This window comes from Zea mays, chromosome 5 (genome assembly GCF_902167145.1).
Source record: "Zea mays cultivar B73 chromosome 5, Zm-B73-REFERENCE-NAM-5.0, whole genome shotgun sequence".
NCBI lineage: Eukaryota > Viridiplantae > Streptophyta > Magnoliopsida > Poales > Poaceae > Zea > Zea mays.
The window spans coordinates 24,209,792-24,234,667 of record NC_050100.1 but is presented as its reverse complement, the minus strand read 5'-3'; the positions used below and the strand labels follow the sequence as shown (position 1 = coordinate 24,234,667).

Below are 24,876 nucleotides of genomic sequence, written 5' to 3'. Positions count from 1 at the left end.
ATACATCTAGATTATCTTGCAGAAACTGGACGAGCGCGCTTTCCTATTTGTCGTCCAAGCTGGAGCTGATGATAGCCGTCTTGCGCTCATCAGCGAACCCCAGGTTGATTCTCTTGGTTTCTTCAGTCGGCCGCATAGAGGTCGCGGCCTGAGCTTCGTTTGCCGGTACCACGAGGTCCTCCTCAGGCTTAGAGTTCGCCAGTGTAGAAGGAACCGTCGATGGCTTGGTGGTGAGGGCTGCTTGGATGGCCACTCGGAAACACTCTGCGGCGCCTTGGAAGTCGGCGCGCACAGTTATGATCCCTTGCGGTCCTGGCATCTTCAGTATCATGTATGTGTAATGCGGAATGGCCATGAATTTGGCCAATCCCGGCCTTCCGATGATGGCGTTGTACCCGCAGTCGAAGTTCGCCACTTCAAACCTTAGGAACTCGGTTCTGTAGTTCTCCGGAGTTCCGAAGGTGACCGACATGTAGATGTGGCCCAGCGGGTATTCCCCTTCCGTCGGCACGATGCCGAAGAAAGGAGTGTCCGACTTGTGGAGCTCTTTGAGGTGAGCTCCCAAGCCTTGGAGTGTCCGGGGGAAGGTGACGTTGATGCTGCTCCCCCCGTCCACTAGCACCTTCTTCACCCGGCTCTCTCGGATCACCGGATCGACGAGGAGCGGGTATTTGCCTGGGTGGTCGAAGTTGAGCCATTGATCCTCCCGAGTGAAAGTGATCGGGTGTTCTGACCACCGGTATGGGGCGGGAGGACCGGTGGTCGCCACCAGTATCTGGCGGTCGTTGAGCTTTTGTTGCCTTTTGTTCTCCTGCGACCCATGTCCGCCGAAGATGACGTTGACCTCCCTGTCGACGCGTGGGAAAGCTCCTCCTCCTCCCTCTTCCTGCTGATGAAGTTGTCGTGGTTCATCCGGTCCTCCCCTCGGCGGAGGAGGAGGTAGAGGTTGGAAGGGTCGGCCATGCCCGACGGAGTGCTTGAAGTCCCGGCAGTTGCGAAGAGTGTGGCGCATGTCCTTGTGGTACGGGCACTGGGCGTCGAGGATGTCGTCCAGCGTGCGTTCGCCTCCGCGAGGTCCTCCTCGAGCGCGAGAGGCAGGTGGTCCGGCGGCGTGTACTTCTTCGCGAGGCCTCTTCTCCCAGCGTTTGTCGAGCGGCTGGTTCGCGTCGCGTCGTGGTGCCGCCGGTGCAGGCTTTGCTCCTCCGATGAGGTCCTGAGCTCGCTCGTCGATGGTGATGTAGAGGTCGGCTTCCTGGAACAGTTCCTCGGAGGTAGTTGAAAGGGAATTAGGCTTACACCTAGTTCCTAAATAGTTTTGGTGGTTGAATCGCCCAACACAAACAATTGGACTAACTAGTTTGCTCTAGATTATATGTTTTACAGGTGCCAAAAGTTCATCTATAACTATGCTAAATCGACTGTCCGGAATACCGTAGATTATTCCGGACAGGAGAAGCTTTTTGGAAAAACAGGCCAAGCGCGGACCGTCCGGGCCCTTGCGGCGGACCGTCCGCAACACTAGAATGACTCTCGGACAGAACCAATGCAAAAATACAAGTTTCCATTACGGACTGTCCGAAGGAAAAGCAAAGACCGTCCAAGCCCTCGCGCGGACCGTCCGGCCTTAGGCGCGGACCGTCCGGTCGGTAAGAAACCGAAAAACCCGAAGGTAACGGGTTCGGAGAAATGAATTATAGGGGCCTCGCGGACCGTCCGGGGTGCACGACCGGACCGTCCGCGACTGGCTCTGTCTGACATCTGACGACGCATTAAATGCAATATAGCCGTTGATATAGCCGTTACTGCTGACCGTTGCATTTTCAGCCGTTGATCTACAGGGGCGGACCGTCCGCACCAGGAGGGCGGACCGTCCGCGCTCGGCAGAATGGCCCAACGGCTAGGAAGTGGTTGGTGGCTATAAATACAACCCCAACCACCTCCATTCACTTCATCCAAGCATTCCAACCTTCAACATTCAATACAAGAGCTAGCAATCCATTCCAAGACACATTCAAAGCCTCCATCTCTCCAAGTTTCACAATTGAGAAAAGAGATCATTAGTGATTAGTAACTTGAGAGAGAAAGTGATCCGTGTGTTATTTGTCGCTCTTGTCGCTTGGCTTTTTCAATCGTGCTTTCTTGATTCTTTCATTGCAATCAAACTCACTTGTAATTGAGGCAAGAGACACCAAACTTGTGGTGGTCCTTGTGGGAACGTTGTGTTCCAAGTGATTGAGAAGAGAAAGCTCACTCGATCCGTGGATCGTTTGAGAGAGGGAAGGGTTGAAAGAGACCCGGCCTTTGTGGCCTCCTCAACGGGGAGTAGGTTTGAGAGAACCGAACCTCGGTAAAACAAATCTCCGTGTCTCACTTGCTTATTTGCTTGGGATTTGTTTTTCACCCTCTCTCGCGGACTCGTTTCTATATTACTAACGCTAACCCGGCTTGTAGTTGTGTTTATATTTGTGAATTTCAGTTTCGCCCTATTCACCCCCCCCTCTAGGCGACTTTCAATTGGTATCGGAGCCCGGTGCTTCATTAGAGCCTAACCGCTCGAAGTGATGTCGGGAGATCACGCCAAGAAGGAGATGGAGACCGGCGAAAAGCCCACTACAAGCTACGGGAGCACTTCATCGGAAGAGTCCCACACCAAAAGGAGGGAGAAGAAGAAGAGCTCCTCCAACAAAGGGAAGGAGAAGAAATCTTCTTCTCACCACAAAGAGAAGAAGGAAAAATCTTCTTCCCACAAGCCGCATCGGAAAGGCGACAAGCACAAGAGGATGAGGAAGGTGGTCTACTACGAGACCGACACTTCATCAACTTCTACCTCCAACTCCGATGCGCCCTCCGTGACTTCTAAGCGCCAAGAGCGCAAGAAGTATAGTAAGATCCCCCTACGCTACCCTCGCATTCCTAAACATACACCTTTACTTTCCGTCCCATTAGGCAAACCACCAACTTTTAATGGTGAAGATTATGCTATGTGGAGTAATTTGATGCGATTTCATCTAACCTCTCTCCACAAAAGAATATGGGATGTTGTTGAGTATGGTGTACAGGTACCATCAATAGGGGATGAGGACTATGACACGGACGAAGTGGCCCAAATCGAGCACTTCAACTCCCAAGCCGCAACCATCCTCCTTGCCTCCCTAAGCAAGGAGGAATACAACAAAGTACAAGGATTGAAGAACGCCAAGGAGATTTGGGACCTACTCAAGACGGCGCACGAGGGTGATGAACTCACCAAGATCACCAAGCGGGAAACGATCGAGGGGGAGCTCGGTCGCTTCCGCCTTCGCTAGGGGGAGGAGCCACAAGACATGTACAACCGGCTCAAGACCTTGGTGAACCAAGTGCGCAACCTCGGGAGCACAAAATGGGATGACCACGAAGTGGTTAAGGTTATTCTAAGAGCTCTTATTTTCCTTAACCCCACTCAAGTACAATTAATTCGTGGGAATCCTAGATATCCACTAATGACCCCCGAGGAAGTTATCGGGAATTTTGTGAGTTTTGAATGCATGATTAAGGGCTCCAAGAAGATCAACGAGCTTGACGAGCCTTCCACCTCCGAGGCGCAACCGGTGGCCTTCAAGGCAACGGAGGAGAAGAAGGAGGAGTCTACACCAAATAGACAACCAATTGACGCCTCCAAGCTCGACAACGAGGAGATGGCCCTAATCATCAAAAGCTTTCGGCAAATTCTCAAGCAACGGAAGGGGAAGGACTACAAACCCCGTTCCAAGAAGGTTTGCTACAAGTGTGGTAAGCCCGGTCACTTTATTGCAAAATGTCCTATGTCTAGTGACAGTGACAGGGGCGACGACAAGAAGGGAAGAAGAAAGGAGAAGAAGAAGTATTACAAGAAGAAGGGCGGCGATGCCCATGTTTGTCGGGAATGGGACTCCGACGAAAGCTCAAGCGACTCCTCCTCCGACGAGGACGCCGCCAACATCGCCGTCACCAAGGGCCTTCTCTTCCCCAACGTCGGCCACAAGTGTCTCATGGCCAAGGACGGCAAAAAGAAGGTAAAATCAAGGTCCTCCACTAAATATGAAACATCTAGTGATGAGGATGATGATAAAAATGAGGAGGATAACTTGCGCATTTTTTTTGCTAACCTTAACATGGAACAAAAGGAAAAATTAAATGAACTAATTAGTGCCATCCATGAAAAGGATGATCTCTTGGACTCCCAAGAGGACTTCCTAATCAAGGAGAATAAGAAACATATTAAGGTTAAAAATGCTTATGCTCTAGAAGTAGAAAAATGTAACAAATTATCTAGTGAAGTAAGCATGTGCCATGACACTATTGCCAACCTCAGAAATGAAAATGCTAAATTAATTGCTAAGGTAGATTCTCATGTTTGCATTGATCCTAGAAATGATAATGTTGATTTGCTTGCTAGGATTGATGAGTTAAACGTTTCCATTGCTAGCCTTAGAAATGAGAATGAGAAACTAATTGCTAAGGCTAAGGATTTTGATGTTTGCAATGCTACTATTTCCGACCTTAGAACTAAAAATGATATGTTGCATGCTAAGGTTGTTGAACTAAAATCTTGCAAACCCTCTACATCTAATGTTGAGCATATTTCCATTTGTACTAGATGTAGAGACATTAATGTTGATGCTATCCATGATCACCTAGCCTTAATTAAAAAACAAAATGATCATATAGCTAAACTAGATGCTAAAATTGCCGAGCACAACTTAGAAAATGAGAAATTTAAATTTGCTCGTAGCATGCTTTATAATGGGAGACGCCCTGGCATCAAGGATGGCATTGGCTTCCAAAGGGGAGACAATGTCAAACTTAATGCCCCTCCTAAGAACTTGTCTAACTTTGTTAAGGGCAAAGCTCCCATGCCTCAGGATAACGAGGGTTACATTTTATACCCTGCCGGCTATCCTGAGAGCAAAATAAGGAAAATTCATTCTAGGAAGTCTCACTCTGGCCCTAATCATGCTTTTATGTATAAGGGTGAGACATCTAGCTCTAGGCAACCAACCCATGCTAAGTTGCCTAGAAAGAAAACTCCTAGTGCATCAAATGATCATAACATTTCATTTAAAACTTTTGATGCATCTTATGTTTTAACTAACAAATCCGGCAAGGTAGTTGCCAAATATGTTGGGGGCAAGCACAAGGGCTCCAAGACTTGTGTTTGGGTACCCAAAGTTCTTGTGTCTAATGCCAAAGGACCCAAAACCATTTGGGTACCTAAAGTCAAGAACTAAACTTGTTTTGTAGGTTTATGCATCCGGGGGCTCAAGTTGGATACTCGACAGCGGGTGCACAAACCACATGACAGGGGAGAAGAAAATGTTCTCCTCCTACGAGAAAAACCAAGATCCCCACAGAGCGATCACATTCGGGGATGGAAATCAAGGTTTGGTCAAAGGTTTGGGTAAAATAGCTATATCTCCTGACCACTCCATTTCAAATGTTTTTCTTGTAGATTCTTTAGATTACAACTTGCTTTCTGTTTCTCAATTATGTCAAATGGGCTACAACTGTCTTTTTACTGATATTGGTGTTACTGTCTTTAGAAGAAGTGATGATTCAATAGCATTTAAGGGAGTATTAGAGGGTCAGCTATACTTGGTAGATTTTGATAGAGCTGAACTCGATACTTGCTTAATTGCTAAGACCAACATGGGTTGGCTCTGGCATCGCCGACTAGCACATGTTGGGATGAAGAATCTTCATAAGCTTCTAAAGGGAGAACACATTTTAGGACTAACAAATGTTCATTTTGAGAAAGACAGGATTTGTAGCGCATGCCAAGCAGGAAAGCAAGTTGGCACTCATCATCCGCATAAGAACATAATGACGACCGACAGGCCACTGGAGCTCCTACACATGGATCTATTCGGCCCGATCGCTTACATAAGCATCGGCGGGAGTAAGTACTGTCTAGTTATTGTGGATGATTATTCTCGCTTCACTTGGGTATTCTTTTTACAGGAAAAATCTCAAACCCAAGAAATCTTAAAGGGATTCTTGAGACGGGCTCAAAATGAGTTCGGCTTAAGGATCAAGAAAATTAGAAGCGACAACGGAACGGAGTTCAAGAACTCTCAAATTGAAGGCTTCCTTGAGGAGGAGGGCATCAAGCATGAGTTCTCTTCTCCCTACACGCCACAACAAAATGGTGTAGTGGAGAGGAAGAATCGAACTCTATTGGACATGGCAAGAACCATGCTTGATGAATACAAGACTTCGGATCGGTTTTGGGCGGAGGCGGTCAACACCGCGTGCTACGCCATCAACCGGTTGTATCTACACCGAATCCTCAAGAAGACATCATATGAACTCCTAACCGGTAAAAAACCCAATATTTCATATTTTAGAGTCTTTGGTAGCAAATGCTTTATTCTTGTTAAAAGAGGTAGAAAATCTAAATTTGCTCCTAAGACTGTAGAAGGCTTTTTACTTGGTTATGACTCAAACACAAGGGCATATAGGGTCTTTAACAAGTCCACTGGACTAGTTGAAGTCTCATGTGACGTTGTGTTTGATGAGACTAACGGCTCTCAAGTAGAGCAAGTTGATCTTGATGAAATAGGTGAAGAAGAGGCTCCATGCATCGCGCTAAGGAACATGTCCATTGGGGATGTGTGTCCTAAGGAATCCGAAGAGCCTCCAACTACACAAGATCAACCATCCTCCTCCATGCAAGCATCTCCACCAACTCAAAATGAGGATGAAGCTCAAGTTGATGAAGAAGAAGATCAATCAAATGAGCCACCTCAAGATGATGGCATTGATCAAGGGGGAGATGCAAATGAGGAAGACAAGGAGGATGAAGAGCAAAGGCCGCCACACCCAAGAGTCCACCAAGCAATCCAACGAGATCACCCCGTCGACACCATCCTCGGCGACATTCATAAGGGGGTAACTACTAGATCTCGTGTTGCACATTTTTGTGAGCATTACTCTTTTGTTTCCTCTATTGAGCCTCACAAGGTAGAGGAAGCTCTCCAAGATTCGGATTGGGTGGTGGCAATGCAAGAGGAGCTCAACAACTTCACTAGGAATGAGGTATGGCATTTAGTTCCACGTCCTAACCAAAATGTTGTAGGAACCAAATGGGTCTTCCGCAACAAGCAAGATGAGCATGGTGTGGTGACAAGGAACAAAGCTCGACTTGTGGCCAAGGGATACTCCCAAGTCGAAGGTTTGGATTTCGGTGAAACCTATGCACCCGTAGCTAGGCTTGAGTCAATTCGCATATTATTGGCCTATGCTACTTACCATGGCTTTAAGCTTTATCAAATGGACGTGAAAAGTGCCTTCCTCAATGGACCAATCAAGGAAGAAGTCTATGTTGAGCAACCTCCCGGCTTTGAAGACAGTGAGTATCCTAACCATGTCTATAAGCTCTCTAAGGCGCTTTATGGGCTCAAGCAAGCCCCAAGAGCATGGTATGAATGCCTTAGAGATTTTCTTATTGCAAATGGATTCAAAGTCGGAAAGGCCGATCCTACACTCTTTACCAAAACTCTTGAAAATGACTTGTTTGTATGCCAAATTTATGTTGATGATATTATATTTGGGTCTACTAACGAGTCTACATGTGAAGAGTTTAGTAGGATTATGACACAAAAATTCGAGATGTCTATGATGGGGGAGTTGAAGTATTTTCTAGGATTTCAAGTGAAACAACTCCAAGAGGGCACCTTCATCAGCCAAACGAAGTACACTCAAGACATTCTAACCAAGTTTGGGATGAAGGATGCCAAGCCCATCAAGACACCCATGGGAACTAATGGGCATCTCGACCTCGACACGGGAGGTAAGTCCGTGGATCAAAAGGTATATCGGTCGATGATAGGTTCATTACTTTATCTTTGTGCATCTCGACCGGATATTATGCTTTCCGTATGCATGTGTGCAAGATTCCAAGCCGACCCTAAGGAAGCTCACCTTACGGCCGTAAAACGAATCTTGAGATATTTGGCTTATACTCCTAAGTTTGGGCTTTGGTATCCTAGGGGATCCACATTTGATTTGATTGGATATTCGGATGCCGATTGGGCGGGGTGTAAAATCAATAGGAAGAGCACATCAGGGACTTGCCAGTTCTTGGGAAGATCCTTGGTGTCTTGGGCTTCAAAGAAGCAAAATTCGGTTGCTCTTTCCACCGCCGAAGCCGAGTACATTGCCGCAGGTCATTGTTGCGCGCAATTGCTTTGGATGAGGCAAACCCTGCGGGACTACGGTTACAAATTAACCAAAGTCCCTTTACTATGTGATAATGAGAGTGCAATCAAAATGGCCGACAATCCCGTCGAGCATAGCCGCACTAAGCACATAGCCATTCGGTATCATTTTCTTAGGGATCACCAACAAAAAAGGGAGATATCGAGATTTCATACATTAATACTAAAGATCAATTAGCCGATATCTTTACCAAGCCTCTTGATGAACAATCTTTTAACAAACTTAGGCATGAGCTAAATGTTCTTGATTCTAGGAATTTCTTTTGTTAACTTGCACTCATAGCTCACTTGTATACCTTTGATCGTATCTCTTTCATATGCTATGACTAATGTGTTTTCAAGTCCATTTCAAACCAAGTCATAGGTGTATTGAAAGGGAATTGGAGTCTTCGGCGAAGACAAAGGCTTCCACTACGTAACTCATCCTTCGTCGTCGCTCCAAACAACTCTCCATTCTAGGGGAAGAAATCATGAGCACCAAGCAAAAGGACTTCGTCTTTGGTATAATCTTAACTCATTTATTTATGACCCAAGGGGAAGGAAACACTTCGAGGGCTCTAATGCTTCCGTTTTTGGCGATTCATGCCAAAGGGGGAGAAAGTAAGAGCCCAAAGCAAAAGAACCGCACCACCAAGAACCGCACCACCACCAATTTCAAAAACTTAAGTGTTGAATATTTTTCAATTGATATCCTATTGTGTTCAAAAGGGGGAGAAAGTAGTATTTCAAAATGACATATCAAAAACCCTCTTGAACACTAAGAGGAGGATCTCATTTAGGGGGAGTTTTGTTTAGTTAAAGGAAAAGCATTTGAAACAGGGGGAGAAAATTTCAAATCTTGAAAATGCTTCTCAAAATCTTATTCATTTGCCTTTGACTATTTGCAAAAGAACTTTGAAAAGGATTTACAAAAGAGTTTGCAAAAACAAAACATGTGGTGCAAGCGTGGTCCAAAATGTTATATAAGAAAGAAACAATCCATGCATATCTTGCAAGTATTTATATTGGCTAAATTCCAAGCAACCTTTGCACTTATATTATGCAAACTAGTTCAATTATGCACTTCCATATTTGCTTTGGTTTGTGTTGGCATCAATCACCAAAAAGGGGGAGATTGAAAGGGAATTAGGCTTACACCTAGTTCCTAAATAGTTTTGGTGGTTGAATCGCCCAACACAAACAATTGGACTAACTAGTTTGCTCTAGATTATATGTTTTACAGGTGCCAAAAGTTCATCTATAACTATGCTAAATCGACTGTCCGGAATACCGTAGATTATTCCGGACAGGAGAAGCTTTTTGGAAAAACAGGCCAAGCGCGGACCGTCCGGGCCCTTGCGGCGGACCGTCCGCAACACTAGAATGACTCTCGGACAGAACCAATGCAAAAATACAAGTTTCCATTACGGACTGTCCGAAGGAAAAGCAAAGACCGTCCAAGCCCTCGCGCGGACCGTCCGGCCTTAGGCGCGGACCGTCCGGTCGGTAAGAAACCGAAAAACCCGAAGGTAACGGGTTCGGAGAAATGAATTATAGGGGCCTCGCGGACCGTCCGGGGTGCACGACCGGACCGTCCGCGACTGGCTCTGTCTGACATCTGACGACGCATTAAATGCAATATAGCCGTTGATATAGCCGTTACTGCTGACCGTTGCATTTTCAGCCGTTGATCTACAGGGGCGGACCGTCCGCACCAGGAGGGCGGACCGTCCGCGCTCGGCAGAATGGCCCAACGGCTAGGAAGTGGTTGGTGGCTATAAATACAACCCCAACCACCTCCATTCACTTCATCCAAGCATTCCAACCTTCAACATTCAATACAAGAGCTAGCAATCCATTCCAAGACACATTCAAAGCCTCCATCTCTCCAAGTTTCACAATTGAGAAAAGAGATCATTAGTGATTAGTAACTTGAGAGAGAAAGTGATCCGTGTGTTATTTGTCGCTCTTGTCGCTTGGCTTTTTCAATCGTGCTTTCTTGATTCTTTCATTGCAATCAAACTCACTTGTAATTGAGGCAAGAGACACCAAACTTGTGGTGGTCCTTGTGGGAACGTTGTGTTCCAAGTGATTGAGAAGAGAAAGCTCACTCGATCCGTGGATCGTTTGAGAGAGGGAAGGGTTGAAAGAGACCCGGCCTTTGTGGCCTCCTCAACGGGGAGTAGGTTTGAGAGAACCGAACCTCGGTAAAACAAATCTCCATGTCTCACTTGCTTATTTGCTTGGGATTTGTTTTTCACCCTCTCTCGCGGACTCGTTTCTATATTACTAACGCTAACCCGGCTTGTAGTTGTGTTTATATTTGTGAATTTCAGTTTCGCCCTATTCACCCCCCCCCCCTCTAGGCGACTTTCAGTAGTCGGCGCCTTCTGTAGTATGGCTCGGACGAAAGCCGAGTCGTTGGATCCTCTGTAGAAGTCCTCGATCACGGCCGCCTCCATGACCTCGGGGATACGATTTCTCATGGTCTGGAACCTTTTGAGGTACGACCGGAGAGTCTCATCCCCCGGCGCTTGATGGATTTGAGGTCCCACGGTTGCGCCGGCTTGTCGGAGAGGGACTGGAAGTTGGCGGTGAAGCGTCGACTGAAGTCTCCCCAGTCATCGATGCAGTGTCGGGGTAGATGTCGCAGCCATTGCAGCGCGTCTTGCCCAAGGACGATGGGTAAGTACGCGGTCATCACGTCTTCGGACGCCCCGGCAGCTCGAGCAGCGGTGGTGTAGACGGCTAGCCAGCCCCCTGGGTCCTACTTAGGTTCATATTTGTCGACATTGGATACCTTGAAGTTGGGAGGCCATTGAATGGCCCTAAGGCGCGGAGTAAGAGCGGATACTCCGCACGAGTCCTCCTGTCGTCGGGGACGATGTCTGTCCCGGGGAGGGGAGTTGTGATTGTGGTTCCTCGACCGTCCCTGGGTGGTACCGCCAGTTGAGGCCGTCACCGACTCAGTTCTGGTGGCCTGGCTCTGAGTCGGGATGCCATGATCCCTGTCGTACTCCTCCCGACGGCGAATCTCGTTCTCATGCCGCCGTTCGCGCGAAGCATTGATGGAGCTTCGCGCGTCTCGGCGACTGTTGATGGCGTGTCGTAGATCATTCGGCGGGTGAGCAAGCGGTAGAAGATGGTTGGCCGCCTGGGTGAACAGTCGTCGGTAGCCCTCAGCGTCAGGAGTCCGAGGAAGTCCATCAGCTATCCGAGCCAGTACCCCTCCGACTTCGCTCGGCGTGTTCATAGCTCGGGCGAAGTCGGGATTCAGGTTGCGCCCGAAGAGTGGATTCTCCCGGCGTTGCCTTGCATCTTGCTCGGCTTGTTCCTGATCCCGTCGGCGATCACGTTGTCGGGAGTTCCTTCGTTCTCTGAAGACGCGTTCTTCCGGAGTTTCTCCTATCTCCGAGACCTCGTCTCGCGAGACAGGCTGCTCCGGATCCCGTTCTCCGGCCGCGTGATGTCGTCGAACGTTCCTGCGCCGATTCCTCCGTCGGCGGGATTCTCGTTGAGGTGGTTCTTCTCCGGGTGCGGTTGGCTCGTCGTCGGAGATGGTAGGCGACTCCACTCTCCCGATGAAGAGGACGTCAGGGTAGAATGGTGCTGCTGTCGTGGCGACCTTCTTTCCGTTTTCCTTTGAGGCCGGAGGAACGGAAAGAACAACTTGCTTCTCCCTGGTCTCCTTCTTCCTCGCGATCCGTGTCCATTCTTTTGTCGGAGAAGTAGATAGTGGAGTTCTCCGGGTCAGCGAGCCCTCGGCCCCCGACTTTCTGGAGACGATCTTTTTCCGGAGAGCTGGAGGTTGTGCTTCTCCGGCATTTTCGGAGTTCGTTGGGGGAGACTTCTTTTCCGGCGGATCCGCGATACGGTGTAGAATTCCCTCTTCATCCGCTACAGATGAGATTGTCCCGAAGCAGAATACGGATCCGGGACGCAAGGTGATCTTGCTGTAGAAGGTGACGGCCATTGAGCTAGCTTGGATTGTCGACACACCCCCTACCTGGCGCGCCAGCTGTCGGTGTTTTGGGTCCGACCGCACACCCGGGGTTGCCCCTCAAGGTGTTTTTAGGAGTAGGACGATGTCGACAACTGTAGCAAAATGGTTCGTGCCGATCGCACGAGGGGCAGTGGACAAGGTTTACAGGTTCGGGCCTCTTAGAGATGCGTAACACCCTACATCCTGATGAGTATGCTTGGTGAATGTGGTTACAAGAGAGCTCTCTGGATTGAGAATACAGAGAGTTGACGTGGGTGGCTAAGTAATAGAGTCGATCGTTCTGAAGGGGTGCCCCCTAGGCCTTATATACTCGACCGTGGGGCAATACACGTGGATATGATAACAACAAGTAGCTAAAAGATAGTGAACTTCTTGAGTTTATCCCTGCGTAACCCTCGCCGACTTATCCTCGCATGGCTCCGTTGCATGGGGGCTCCAGCGCAGGAAAGTCGGATCTCTATTGCGGTCATTCGCTCGACGTTGTGGGCCATCCGGGTTTGCACCAATCCGGCCTCATGTCGCTCTATTTTGCTGGTTGTTTCTCCCCAGGCCCACGAAAGAATGACCTTACGATTTATTGGGCCCTTGGGCCTTTCGTGAGGTCTTTTACTCTTTTAGTGGACCCGGGGGATATCTATCCCCCACAGGTCCCTGGTGTCGTGGAACTCTAAGAAACAAACTTCCGTTGCCCTATCCACCGCTAAGGCCGAGTACGTTGCCGCAGGACAGTGTTGTGCGCAACTACTTTGGATGAGGCAAACCCTCCGGGACTTTGGCTACAATCTGAGCAAAGTCCCACTCCTATGTGACAATGAGAGTGCTATCCGAATAGCGGAAAATCCTGTTGAGCACAACCGCACAAAGCTCATTGACATCCGGCATCACTTTTTGAGAGACCACCAGCAAAAAGGAGATATCGAAGTATTTCATGTTAGCACCGAGAACCAGCTAGCCGATATCTTTACCAAGCCTCTAGATGAGAAGACCTTTTGCAGGCTGCGTAGTGAGCTAAATGTCCTAGATTCGCGGAACTTGGATTGATTTATAGCATACATATATTTATGCCTTTGATCATGTTCCTTATGCATTTTGTTGCTTACTTGTGGTGCTCAAGTTGTACAAACACTCCCTGGACCTCACAAGTCCTTTTTGCAAGTGATGCACATATTTAGGGGGAGCTGTGCTACAACTTGACCCTTTGAGACTAACCGGTTGCTTGAGTTTGCTTGATTTAGTCTCAAAGGAAGTTTGAAAGGGAAAGGTGGACTTGGACCATGAAAGACTTCCACTGCACTCCGATGAGAGGGTAACTTATTCCAAGTTCATCTCATGTACTCTTATTGCCTTTGTATTCTCATTTGAAGATTTTGGTGAGGCAATGGGGTTAAAGGGCCAAGATTGATCCCGTTTTGGTGCTTGATGCCAAAGGGGGAGAAAATAAAGGCCAAAGCGATAAATGGATCAGCTACCACTTGAGAGATTTCGAAAATAGTAAAATATAGCTTTTGGTTTGACAAAACTCTTTTTATTGTCTCTCTTGTCAAAAATTGGCCTCTTGTGGGGAGAAATGTTGATTATGGGAAAAAGGGGGAGTTTTCGAATCTTGACTCAATTTCTCTTGGAATGACTCTCCTTATGTTTTAATAAGTGTGTTTGACTTAGAGATAGGAAGTTGAGGTTGATTTACAAAAACAAACCAAGTGGTGGCAAAAGATGATCCATATATGTCAAAATTGAATCGAAACAATTTTGGGTTCTTATTTGAATTGATTTTGTACTTGTTCTACTTGCTTTATGCTGTGTTGGCATAAATCACCAAAAAGGGGGGGATTGAAAGGGAAATGTGCCCTTGGGCCATTTCTAAGTATTTTGGTGATTTAGTGTCCAACACAAGTGCCTAAGTGTAAAAAGGTGGACAAAGTACAAAACAAGGATAAAGGTATATTTCTCAGACTTAGTACATTGTTTTATGGACTAATGTATTGTGTCTAAGTGCTGGAAACAGGAAAAATCCAATTGGAAATGTCTTGGCTCGAGCAGCCAAGACTCTGCTGAGTCTGGGAGCACCGGACTGTCCGGTGGTGCACCGGACAGTGTCCGGTGCGCCAGGCTGGCTCGAGCGAAGTGGCCGCTCTCGGGAATTCACCGGCGACGTACGGCTATAATTCACCGGACTGTCCGGTGTGCACCGGACTGTCCGGTGAGCCAACTGTCGGCCGGGCCAACGGTCGGCCGCGAAATCTGCGCGGGACACGTGGCCGAGCCAACGGCTAGAAAGGGGCACCGGACTGTCCGGTGTGCACCGGACATGTCCGGTGCGCCAACGGCTCTCAGTCTGCCAACGGTCGACTGCGCCATTTATGGAAAGAAATCGGGCACCGGACAGTGTCCGGTGTGCACCGGACTGTCCGGTGCGCGAGTCGACAGAAGGCAAGATCAGCCTTCCTAGAATGCTCTCAACGGCTCCTAGCTGCCTTGGGGCTATAAAAGGGACCCCTAGGCGCATGGAGGAGCACACCAAGCATTCCTACAACATTCCTAAGCACCAAGACATCGATTCCGCGCCTTTGATTCTTTGCGATAGCAATTAGAGCTCTTGTTGAGTGGTGAACTCATTGAGTTGTGTTGTGAGCTCTCGTTGCGACTTGTGTGCGTGGTGTTGCTGTGATTTCTTGTCTTGAGTGCGTTGCTAATCCCTCCCTTGCTCTGTGCTTCTTTGTGAATTTCAAGTGTAAGGGCGAGAGGCTCCAAGTTGTGGAGATTCCTCGCAAACGGGATTGAGTAAAGCAAGCAAAGCACCGTGGTATTCAAGTGGGTCTTTGGACCGCTTGAGAGGGGTTGATTGCAACCCTCGTCCGTTGGGATGCCACAACGTGGAGTAGGCAAGCGTTGGTCTTGGCCGAACCACAGGATAACCACCGTGCCATCTCTGTGATTGATCTTGTTGGTTATTGTGTTTTGTTGAAGATTCCTCTCTAGCCACTTGGCGGTTATTGTGCTAACACTTAATCAAGTTTTTATGGCCTAAGTTTTAAGTGTTACAGGATCACCTATTCACCCCCCTCTAGGTGCTTTCAATTGGTATCGGAGTCGTTCTCTTCACAAAGGGACTAACCGCCCGAAGAGATGGATCCTAAGGGGAAGGGTATCGTGATCAACGATAAAGAGAAGGAGTCTTTCGTCAACGAGCCGAAGGATGACAAGCCTACCGACTCGGGCTCGGGCCATAGACGGAAAGATGGGAAGAAGAAGAAGACAAGGCGCATCAAGGAGATTGTCTACTACGACGACAGCGACGAGTCATCTTCTTCCCAAAAGGACGACGACCACAACGACTACGAGAGAAGGAAACCGGTTAATTCGAACTTTTCTTTTGACTACTCTCGTATTCCGCAAAGTACAAATACTCATTTGCTCTCCATTCCACTTGGCAAACCTCCTCACTTTGATGGAGAGGACTACGGATTTTGGAGCCACAAAATGCGTAGTCACCTGTTCTCTCTCCATCCAAGCATATGGGAGATTGTGGAAAGTGGAATGAAGTTCGATAGCTCGGATAGTCCTATTTTCATTAATGAACAAATTCATAGAAATGCACAAGCCACTACTGTGTTGTTAGCCTCCTTGTGCAGGGACGAGTACCATAAAGTGAGCAGCTTGGACAATGCCAAGCAGATCTGGGACACCCTCAAGATTTCTCATGAGGGGAACGACGTCCTAATGCAACACCCTAAAATCATATTCCAGGTAATTTAGGAAAGTTTATCTCAAAGACTTAAACAGTTATGAAACAAGGGATTAAAATGAAAAGAGTCTCCAGTGAGTTAAATTATTCATTTCATTAAAACCTAGGTTTTGAAATATTATCTGAAGAATAATACAAAGTGTTACCTAACAAAGGTTTCATGGTTAACTATGAATAGTAATAAACATTTGAATCTCTAAGTGCTAAAAGTGTACTGCTAAACTTTAGCACCATAAATCTAAAATAGGCCATTGTAGTTGTCCAGATAGAGTGGATATAAAGTATAAACTATAGAGGCAGGACCTATTGATCGAGTCGTGAGTATATATGACAATGAGTAAATACTTACCGGGTATTACTACTATACTCACGACGAAAAAATAGTCTCGTCGGGTCATCCATATTCACTAGTGGGTATGGATTTTCCTCTCCCCACACATACCCATGTGGGTATGAGTCACCCGAACCCATAAAGATTAAACATCTACATTATACAAATATCATGTATATCTATCTAAATACCATTACATAATTTCTAGCATCATTCAATCATATATTCAAGTACACAGTACATAACTGGATAATGTACCACATAACACGTTATATGTTCTATTACATGGTTATTCAAATAGTTGTTAAGCGTTTTATGACATTATCGTCCAAAAGATTGTTAAATAGTCAAAAGAGATGGACGACTAAAACTTGTTCATGTTTTTGGGCTAAGTTTATACGAGATATTTTTATATCCACATGTTAACGGGTGAGGACAAAACATTCTAATTCCTTACCCAATAAAAAATCCATAGATAGATCATTTAGCCTATATACATATTATAAGAACAACTCCAATCGTAAGCCCTATAATTTGATTTAGCTACTCAATTTAATTTGTTTAGGGCCCAAACTAAACGTTAGTTTCCAACAATTGAGCCTTAAAACATCGTGTAGTTTGCGACCAATCAGGTTTTGGCTGCATTGCCGGCAACATTCAGCCGTCGTCACTTCTCCTTGCTCGGTCTTCTTTTTTCGCGCAGACGACCACTTCTGTGATTCTGTCATCATCTTCGCGCATCGTAGCTCCATATCACGTACGAAGCAGATCAGAGCCTGTTTCAAAATACAGTTTTAAAATACTATAATTATGAGATATCATAGTTTACAATTGTACATAACACAAATACTACGATATTACTTTACCATAGTAAAATCACAGTATTGCTCAAAACCGAGATCTGTTTGATTTCATTGGAAAATAAAGTATATGTAAAGAGAATGGAAGAAAACTGATGTCCTAAGTGGAGTTTCGAAAACTTAAAAAATACTATGGCTTTAGATAAACCATAATATTTAAAACTGTGTTTTACCTGTACAAACCAAATATTTTTTTGAATTTTAATACTATAGTATCATCAAATACCATAATATTGTTTTAAAACTTAAAAATACTACACTTTCAAATAGGGCCTCAGGATTGGAGCAAGAGGACGGATCTGGGGAGGGTCGGGGGACTTCTTCGGAACGAGGCTAGCACACTATGGAAACAGAGCCGACCTTGGCGGGGGCCGTCGATGGTGGTGGCCAAATATCCGTGGAAGTTGGGATGACCGCGAATGATATAGGTCCGTCAGTCTCCTAAATATATTACCTTTCAAGTTAAGTATTGAAAAGTTTAGACAAATTTTATTGAAACGAGGCTCCTGTTAGAGCAGTCTTTTCTTATTTAGGCTCTATATTTCAATTTATTTATGTGGTAAGAGCTCATATTACCCATCAAATATTAGGTCGTAGGTATCTATTATCATCTTTAGCCAATGACGTAGCTAGCGGGTATGCTAGGTATACGCTGACATACCCTACATGTCTAGCATATATACTATATAGATATATTTATAGAAAAAATACAAAAATATCTAAAAATATCCATATAGAAAGAATATTGCACTAATTGCCTTGTAGCTTGTAATTCTTTTGTGTTCAAGCCTATGGTCTTAAGGCTTATCTGTGGAAGTCTTGAGATAGCCTGCTAAATGGACAACACAGTCATAAATTCGACAATTCATTCAGTTGTGGACGAGAAAAAAAAGTCTAGAAAGGACTTTATTTTTGAAAGAGGAAGTATTATAGTTTAAGAATATTTTTAACTTGATTTTCAAATTTAATACCTATCATTGTTTTAAACTTAATCTTTAAATGTAAGATTTATTGTGTAATTTAGTGGATGCATACCGAATAATATTTAAATATTAAAACTATCATTGAATTATTAAATTGTTTGATCAAAATAATTTGATCAAATCTACATGTAAATTTTGGATCTAGCTGTGAGCCGAGACAATACGAGCCGCCGCTGCCCGCTGGTGCAAGAAGCTGCGTGTGCATAGTGCACTTGCGACTGAGCTTCGTGTCGACACCACAAGCTGCTCGGCCCATGTGTGGGCATTTTGGTCATTTGACCAAAACCGCACATTCTATAAATCAGCCCCCTTCCTCCACGGTCGCGTTTCACGGGCGTAGAGAGAGAGAGAGAGAGAGAGAGCGCGAGCGAGCGAAGAGGGCGTGAGAGAGGAGGGAGGCCAAGCCGTACGCGTCGTCTCCTGCTGTTTCTCCCCATCCCTTTCCTGCCTCGGCTTGCACCTTCAACCTTACTTGTAAGTTCCATCGTTTTAACTCTAGAGAGGCTTTTTGCTCGCGAATATTTTGGAACGAAGATGCTCCGCCTTGATTTTGGTTTAGCTGTTGTTAATCTGAATCGTTTGGTTGCGTTTATCGTGGATTTGGACGTCGAGACGCCGCTATATGAGGAATTAATTTGATTTTATTGCTTATGATAGGGGTTGTTGTCGGTTGGCGGGTTACCGTTCAGATCTAGTGTAGTAAAATTGCAGTGGTGATGGGAGGAGAGGAGTGGGCAAGTTAGGTTATTAGGTTTCTAGGTCCATGTTTGTTTATTTTTTTGGTGAGGATGGTTTCTGGTTCACCTAACGGTTGAAAGGGATGCGTGCTGACTTGGCAAAGGTCGTTGTGTTTTTGTTTGTACGTACGAGATTTTTTTTATATCTACTTGGCTAATTTTAAAACGGTTCAAGGTTCAATGCCACTATGCCGGCGGTACTATCTGCATCTCAGATTCGGGTTTGGTACCATGATTTTTTTACAGATTTGGCCAAACTGCATGAAGTTCAGTGGATTATGTCAATTATAGAGTCAGGCGCCTGAGTGAACCTTTACAGATTTTATGACGTCGAGAGTTGGGTAAAGTTGGCGCGAAATCGTTGCGCTATGATTTATTTATTTATCTGTAGTTACGCTAGATTACACACTGTCGGTTAATCTGTTCCTAATTTCCTATCACAATACAATCGCCAATGCACAGTTGACTACCTTTTGTTCCGCGTATTGCTCAGATGAGTTGGCTCAGCAGTAGCATCAAGAAAAAACACATTGTGGTCATTTCCAACAGCCCCCAAACAGAACTCTGAAGCAATTTTTTTGTTTTGGGTTGCAGAAAGCTCTGACCTCAAACTGAAAGGGACCTGCGAAGAGTTTTTTTTGCGGCAGTACAATGGAGGTATTTGGCAAATCTGTGATTGCTGAGCCCAGCAATGTGATTTTCTTGTCCGCGATCCTTAACACAGAAGGGTCAAACCCTAGTCACAAGTGTGACAAGAGGTGCCAGAGCGAGCGCATTTTGGGGAACATGTACCGTTGCAAACTGACTGAAACCACTCACATCTGTGACAAAAACTGTAACCAGAGGATTCTATATGACAACCATAACTCGCTCTGCCGAGTGAGTGGGCAGCTTTTTCCGCTCTCTCCACTGGAGCAGCAAGCAGTGAGGGGCATCCGCAGGAAGCATGAAGTGGACAGCAGTGAAGGTTGCTGCTTTAAGCGCAGGCGCGGCGCACAGCTGCATCCTTCCCCCTTCGAGAGGTCCTACTCTGCTGTGTATCCAATCCCGAGCCAGGTTGGAGATGGCATGGACATGAGCTAGAGCTAATGAGACTTCCTTTTCTTCGGCCAGCCACCTAATTTCGTTCTGTCTACCCTTTTTCCCTACGATTACAAGATGGAACTATAAGAGCTTCCTTCTTTTTAGACTTATATGAGACTCCTTAGATGCACCGAATAAATGTTCATGTAGTATCTATTCTGTTTCATGGGACCTTGTTGTAACTCGTGAACTTTGATTGAACGCCTATTTTGATTTAGTGGTACTTTCAGATAATCATTAGATTCTTCTCTTTTTTTTGTCACACTTCCAATTTAGTTATTTTATGTGCTTTACTTTTTGTTCAACTAATTTGCCTTCTAATTTTAATCCTTTGATGCAATTTAATATAATTGAGAGGTTTACATTTGTCCGCCAATGTAAGTAAGTGAAGGATTCTTTGGTCCTGTAATCCAGGCACAGGGAACTGACATGCCTTTGCTGACTGAAGTTTTTGTACAGCTGTTACTAGTGTTTTGCTTGACAAGTTCCTAATCAAGCTTGAATCATTTACGGTTTGTTCCCATATAGCTCAATTCTATCTGTTGCTTAACTCTTTTTTTTACAGGTTATGTTTCTAACGCTTAATGTTTTCCTATGTTCTTTTTTGTCTTAACATTTGTTGTATGCAGGACCATCCAGGTTCTAATCGTTTTTTGGGAAATGTTTTGTTCTTTTTTATATAACTATATTGCTAACTTAATTTAATTTGTTGATTAATTTGCCTTTCTTTGTTTTTGCAGGTGAACATCTCTGATTCCATTTTCATCTGTTGGGTGGCAAGAAACTAATCAAGGAGTCTCTCTCTTCTCATTCTCTGCGTGGAGGACTGTTTAGCTGTAGCTGAGTGGCATGCTTTCCAGGTAACTGATTAGCCACATCCACATGTAGCAGTGTCGGAACATGATTACCTATTACATCTTTGCACTAGGCTCACCTGAGTGTTATTTATACAACCTCTTCCTCTTGTATGCATTGAGCATTTTGCATATTAACTGAAAATAAAAAGAGCATGTTGCATTCGAGACGATTGACAATCATCGATGACATTTTCAGTTCCATGTCAGTATGTCGGGAAGTTAGAGTGTGTTTGGTTTGAGGAATGAAGTGATTCATCTTCTTCTCACTCCTCACTTTTTTATTTGGTTTGTGGAATAGAATGAGTTGATCCATCACCACCACATTCTTCATAAGCTAATAATTAGTATATACATGAGGGTTGAGTTGATTCCACCAAAATTGATGGAATGAACTTATAATGCATCACCTCATGAAGCATAAAGTGACTCCACAAACCAAACACACCATTAGTTTCTTTTGCTGTCATGCCACAACCTCTGTTACTGAAAATAAATAAGCCATAAATCAAAGCAGTCCCTTTGCTCATGTAAAACAGATGTTCTTGCTCTATAGACTGAGTGAGTAGTAGTAGTAGTTCTTTTTCTCATTCTGTTCTAGTATGCCAACATTAAGATTTTTGCACCTTGAGATTTTCCGCAACAGTCTAGTTTAGGGTTCTTACATACAACATGATATGTACATTTCTTATCCACTTAAGGGCGTCGTGGCGGTGATCCAATAGCTAGCTCAGCTGCAATTCTAAGAAAGGTCCTCGCTCAGCTCGGCACTCTGGGCGTTGTTTTTTATTGTTTCCTGAGATCACCTCGCCTGGCGATATCCTTCTCCCGTTGAAGACGGGTGATGTTCAGGTCCCCTGCTTGACAATTATATTTGTTGTGTATGTCGCGCAGAACATAAATTGGTGGAAGAGAAGTTTGATGCTACCACTTTGCGAGAAGGACCGAACCAACACAATAACATCAAACTTAGATACTGCAGTTTACCAACTTTTTCAATATTGAAGATTGAAGAGCAGCAAGATCAGCCTCTTCCATATGCAGTTTGAAGAAATCCTTTTTAAGGTCTATTAGACTAGAATCCTTCCGGCAATCTTGCCTTCACCCCAAGCATGCTGCATACCTTGTAATGAGTGTGGTACTTGACGACTGTTACCAAAGTTTTTTTGAGGGTAAGACTGTTACCAAAGTAGTGGATGCTTTTCTTTGGCACGAAGTTTCTTTCATATCCACCTAGTTTGTCTGTAAAAAAAAGTGAAACACCGAGAAAGACGATCAGACTAACCTACCGTTTGGTTCACATATTGGTAACGTAATAGGTAACTGATAACGTTAAATCATGTTTGTTTAAGTCTAACTGTAATCGATACCACACTATAAATGGATATCGCCTTTTTTAATTTGTTACTGTCGGTATTTGAGTGTGAATCGTTACCATTACTATTTACGTTACATTTCGCGAACCAAACGATACCTAAGGTGAATGAGGCAATTTAAATTTTCTTCTGATTTTGGTCGCTGTTCAAATCTAACTCCAAAGCACCAAAAAAGCACAAAAAAGTTCACACTAGCTAAATGAATATCGAGAGAAATGCACGAAACAGGGCGGATCCAAGCGAAGAAGGTGGGAGCCCAGACCCAAAAATCAACACAGCCTGGCTCGCGTTCAATCAAAGTCCACGAGTTACAACATGGTCCCATAAAACATAGATACTAGAGATGGCTCCAATAAAACATAAAACATTAAAACATAGAGATGACAACGTGCCGTTACCCGGCTGTTAATTACTCTATTAGAGCTACTTTGGGAGCCAGAAAACCGGAGGGGCTAGAATACTCTTCTTATTTAAATTCGAATAAGAGGGGATTTTAGCCTCTCTAATCTCCTCCGGTTTTATGGCTCCTAAACTGGCCCTTAGGGCTAGTTCGAGAGCTATAAAACCAGAGAGAAATTTAGTCTATTTAATTACCTTCGATTTTTGGACTCTCAAACTAACTTTTAGAGGACGAGTTTGGTCGCAATTTTGTACTCGCGGGTAAGGGGAGAAAAATAGGATCTAACGGGTAGAGTGGGTTTGGGTACGTACTCATAAAACTCATACACGTGTATTCGTGGGATATAAAATACTCGGAATATAGCCAACAATTATCTTGAATTTTATCCTAGCCTATTGATTATCCTGCGTCCAAGCGTCTGCCCGGTTGGGCAATCCGCGCAACAAAGGCTCGAACACCAAGCGTCCAACTCCAAGCCACACGGGTGCACACCACCAGCACGCTCACTGCTCTGCTCGGTTCAACAATGACTATCTTTGAAAGTATATATTACAACTGAATAATATTTATATCTGTTATATTTGTGTATTTTTTCTTATTGGGTATAGGTACCCGTCGGATATAGAATATCCATACATGTACATGTATGAGTGTGAAATTGTACCAGTACATGGGTACGAGTATTGAAGTGTGGAGTTTTTAGTTTGACCGGGCCAGGTCTAGGATAGCAAAACCCGACGAGTCTTTACTCGTTGCCATCTTCACTCACACAGTCACACTAAGCAGTCTAGGATCTGCAACGGACTAGTTTGGCCACTCATTCAAAGAGTGCAAATGCAGACAACATAGGCCTGCGGGATACTGAGACTTAAAATGCACACCATTTGGTTACTTGCCTGGATTCTCATGCTAGATTCTCAATATCTTGTCGAACCAAACACGTCTATAGTGTGCCTGGCTGGCCACACACCAAACTTGTCTAGTTTGGTTTCTCCCATGTACATCAGACGCTAGAGTGAGACTCCTTCACACCAGACTTGTCTTGTGTGACAACCATAGTTGTTCGACTTACACGAACAACATCCTCACAAATTCGATTCTAAAGACAAAACTTGACCAAATTGACTTGATCAAAAGTCAAAACCAAACATATCAGAGATGTTCTTAGGAATATTGAGAAGATATCTTCGTAGTCAATTCCTAGAACTCTTCTAAACTCGATCCCCAAATCCTCTAAAAATGGTCTTCTCGAGATTTCCTCCAAGTGATGGATTTTCATGTTTGAATCGAATATGACCAAATCACTTGGTTGATATGTTCAACTATGGTCCTTGCAGGTATCGAAGCCCTCAAATCAACTCCAAAATTGATAGAACTTTATGTCCATGAAAAGGTGAAGGAGAGGAACGGGAGAAGAGAAAAGTCAGAAACTGCAAATCACAAGAAATTCAAGCAAGATCTTGGACACGAATTTGATAGGACTGTTGGGGCGAAGGCGAACAAGCTACCCTTCGCTCGATGCCTTCGTCTCCTCATCACTCCGACAAAGGCTACATCCACAGAATGTGTTCGAACAAGCCGAAGGCGTCGACTGGACAGAGACCGGCACGGTCCCCTTCACCCTCGCTGTTGCAAGACGAAGGCTTTGTCGAAGTCTACGGGTCTCCCATGTCGTCACCACCCCGGGAGGCCCATGCGGGATCCGGACCATGGTAACGGGCACCGTGAGGATAAGCGCATGACGAGCCGCGTCTGTAATAGCCTTTACTGTAATGACTGTCTGTAACCTCCCCTCGTGGGAATATTCTAGGGATAAACCGGATACTCGAGGCATAAATGTCTTTGACAAGGGACAGGCGGCCACTCGAGTGCCTATAAATACCCCCGTATATTGTCGTCACACGAGAGATTAACGAAGCTTTTGCCATTCCTCGACAAACTTTGCAAATACTCTTTCCACTTTTCCGTTGGATCATTGCCTAGGAGAGCAAGTTCCAACAAGGACATGACTTCTTTATTCTAGGATCAATAGGGGTCTCATCTTAAACATAAATAAAGATTTCAATTGCTCGTCTATGGGATATCTCTTAGAGTAGGAAAACTAGATCTTGAGACTGGAAAAACCTAACAAATGACAACTGGAGAGGCTAGTTAGGAGCAGCCACCCTCTTATTTATAAAGCTATTACATAATTTCTAATATGCTACTAGATATCTTGACTGAACTACTTAACCTATTTTTCAAAATGGTCCAATTTGATATCTAAGCATCCAACAACCATGAGCTCTTCA

General features: G+C 45.0%; 1 protein-coding gene across 2 annotated transcripts; it reads left to right on the top strand.

Annotated features, from left to right (window-relative positions):
• The first annotated feature begins 18,476 nt into the window (after positions 1-18,476).
• Positions 18,477-22,000, top strand: LOC100193214 (uncharacterized). 2 transcript variants are annotated; one of them, NM_001138367.2, is made up of 3 exons: positions 18,483-18,609; positions 19,467-20,815; positions 21,704-22,000. In NM_001138367.2, the coding sequence occupies exon 2, from the start codon at positions 19,524-19,526 to the stop codon at positions 19,953-19,955; it is 432 nt and encodes a 143-aa protein (NP_001131839.1). In that variant the 5' UTR covers positions 18,483-18,609; positions 19,467-19,523; the 3' UTR covers positions 19,956-20,815; positions 21,704-22,000. The 2 variants fall into 2 exon arrangements, with proteins under 2 accessions (NP_001333820.1, NP_001131839.1); NM_001346891.1 differs by lacking the exon at positions 21,704-22,000 and having other exon boundaries at positions 18,477-18,609; positions 19,467-20,125.
• Positions 22,001-24,876: the final 2,876 nt, after the last annotated feature.

Bases quoted from the DNA above. Each gene is read 5' to 3' on its own strand.
- LOC100193214 (NM_001138367.2), top strand. From the start codon at position 19,524: ATGGAGGTATTTGGCAAATCTGTGATTGCTGAGCCCAGCAATGTGATT.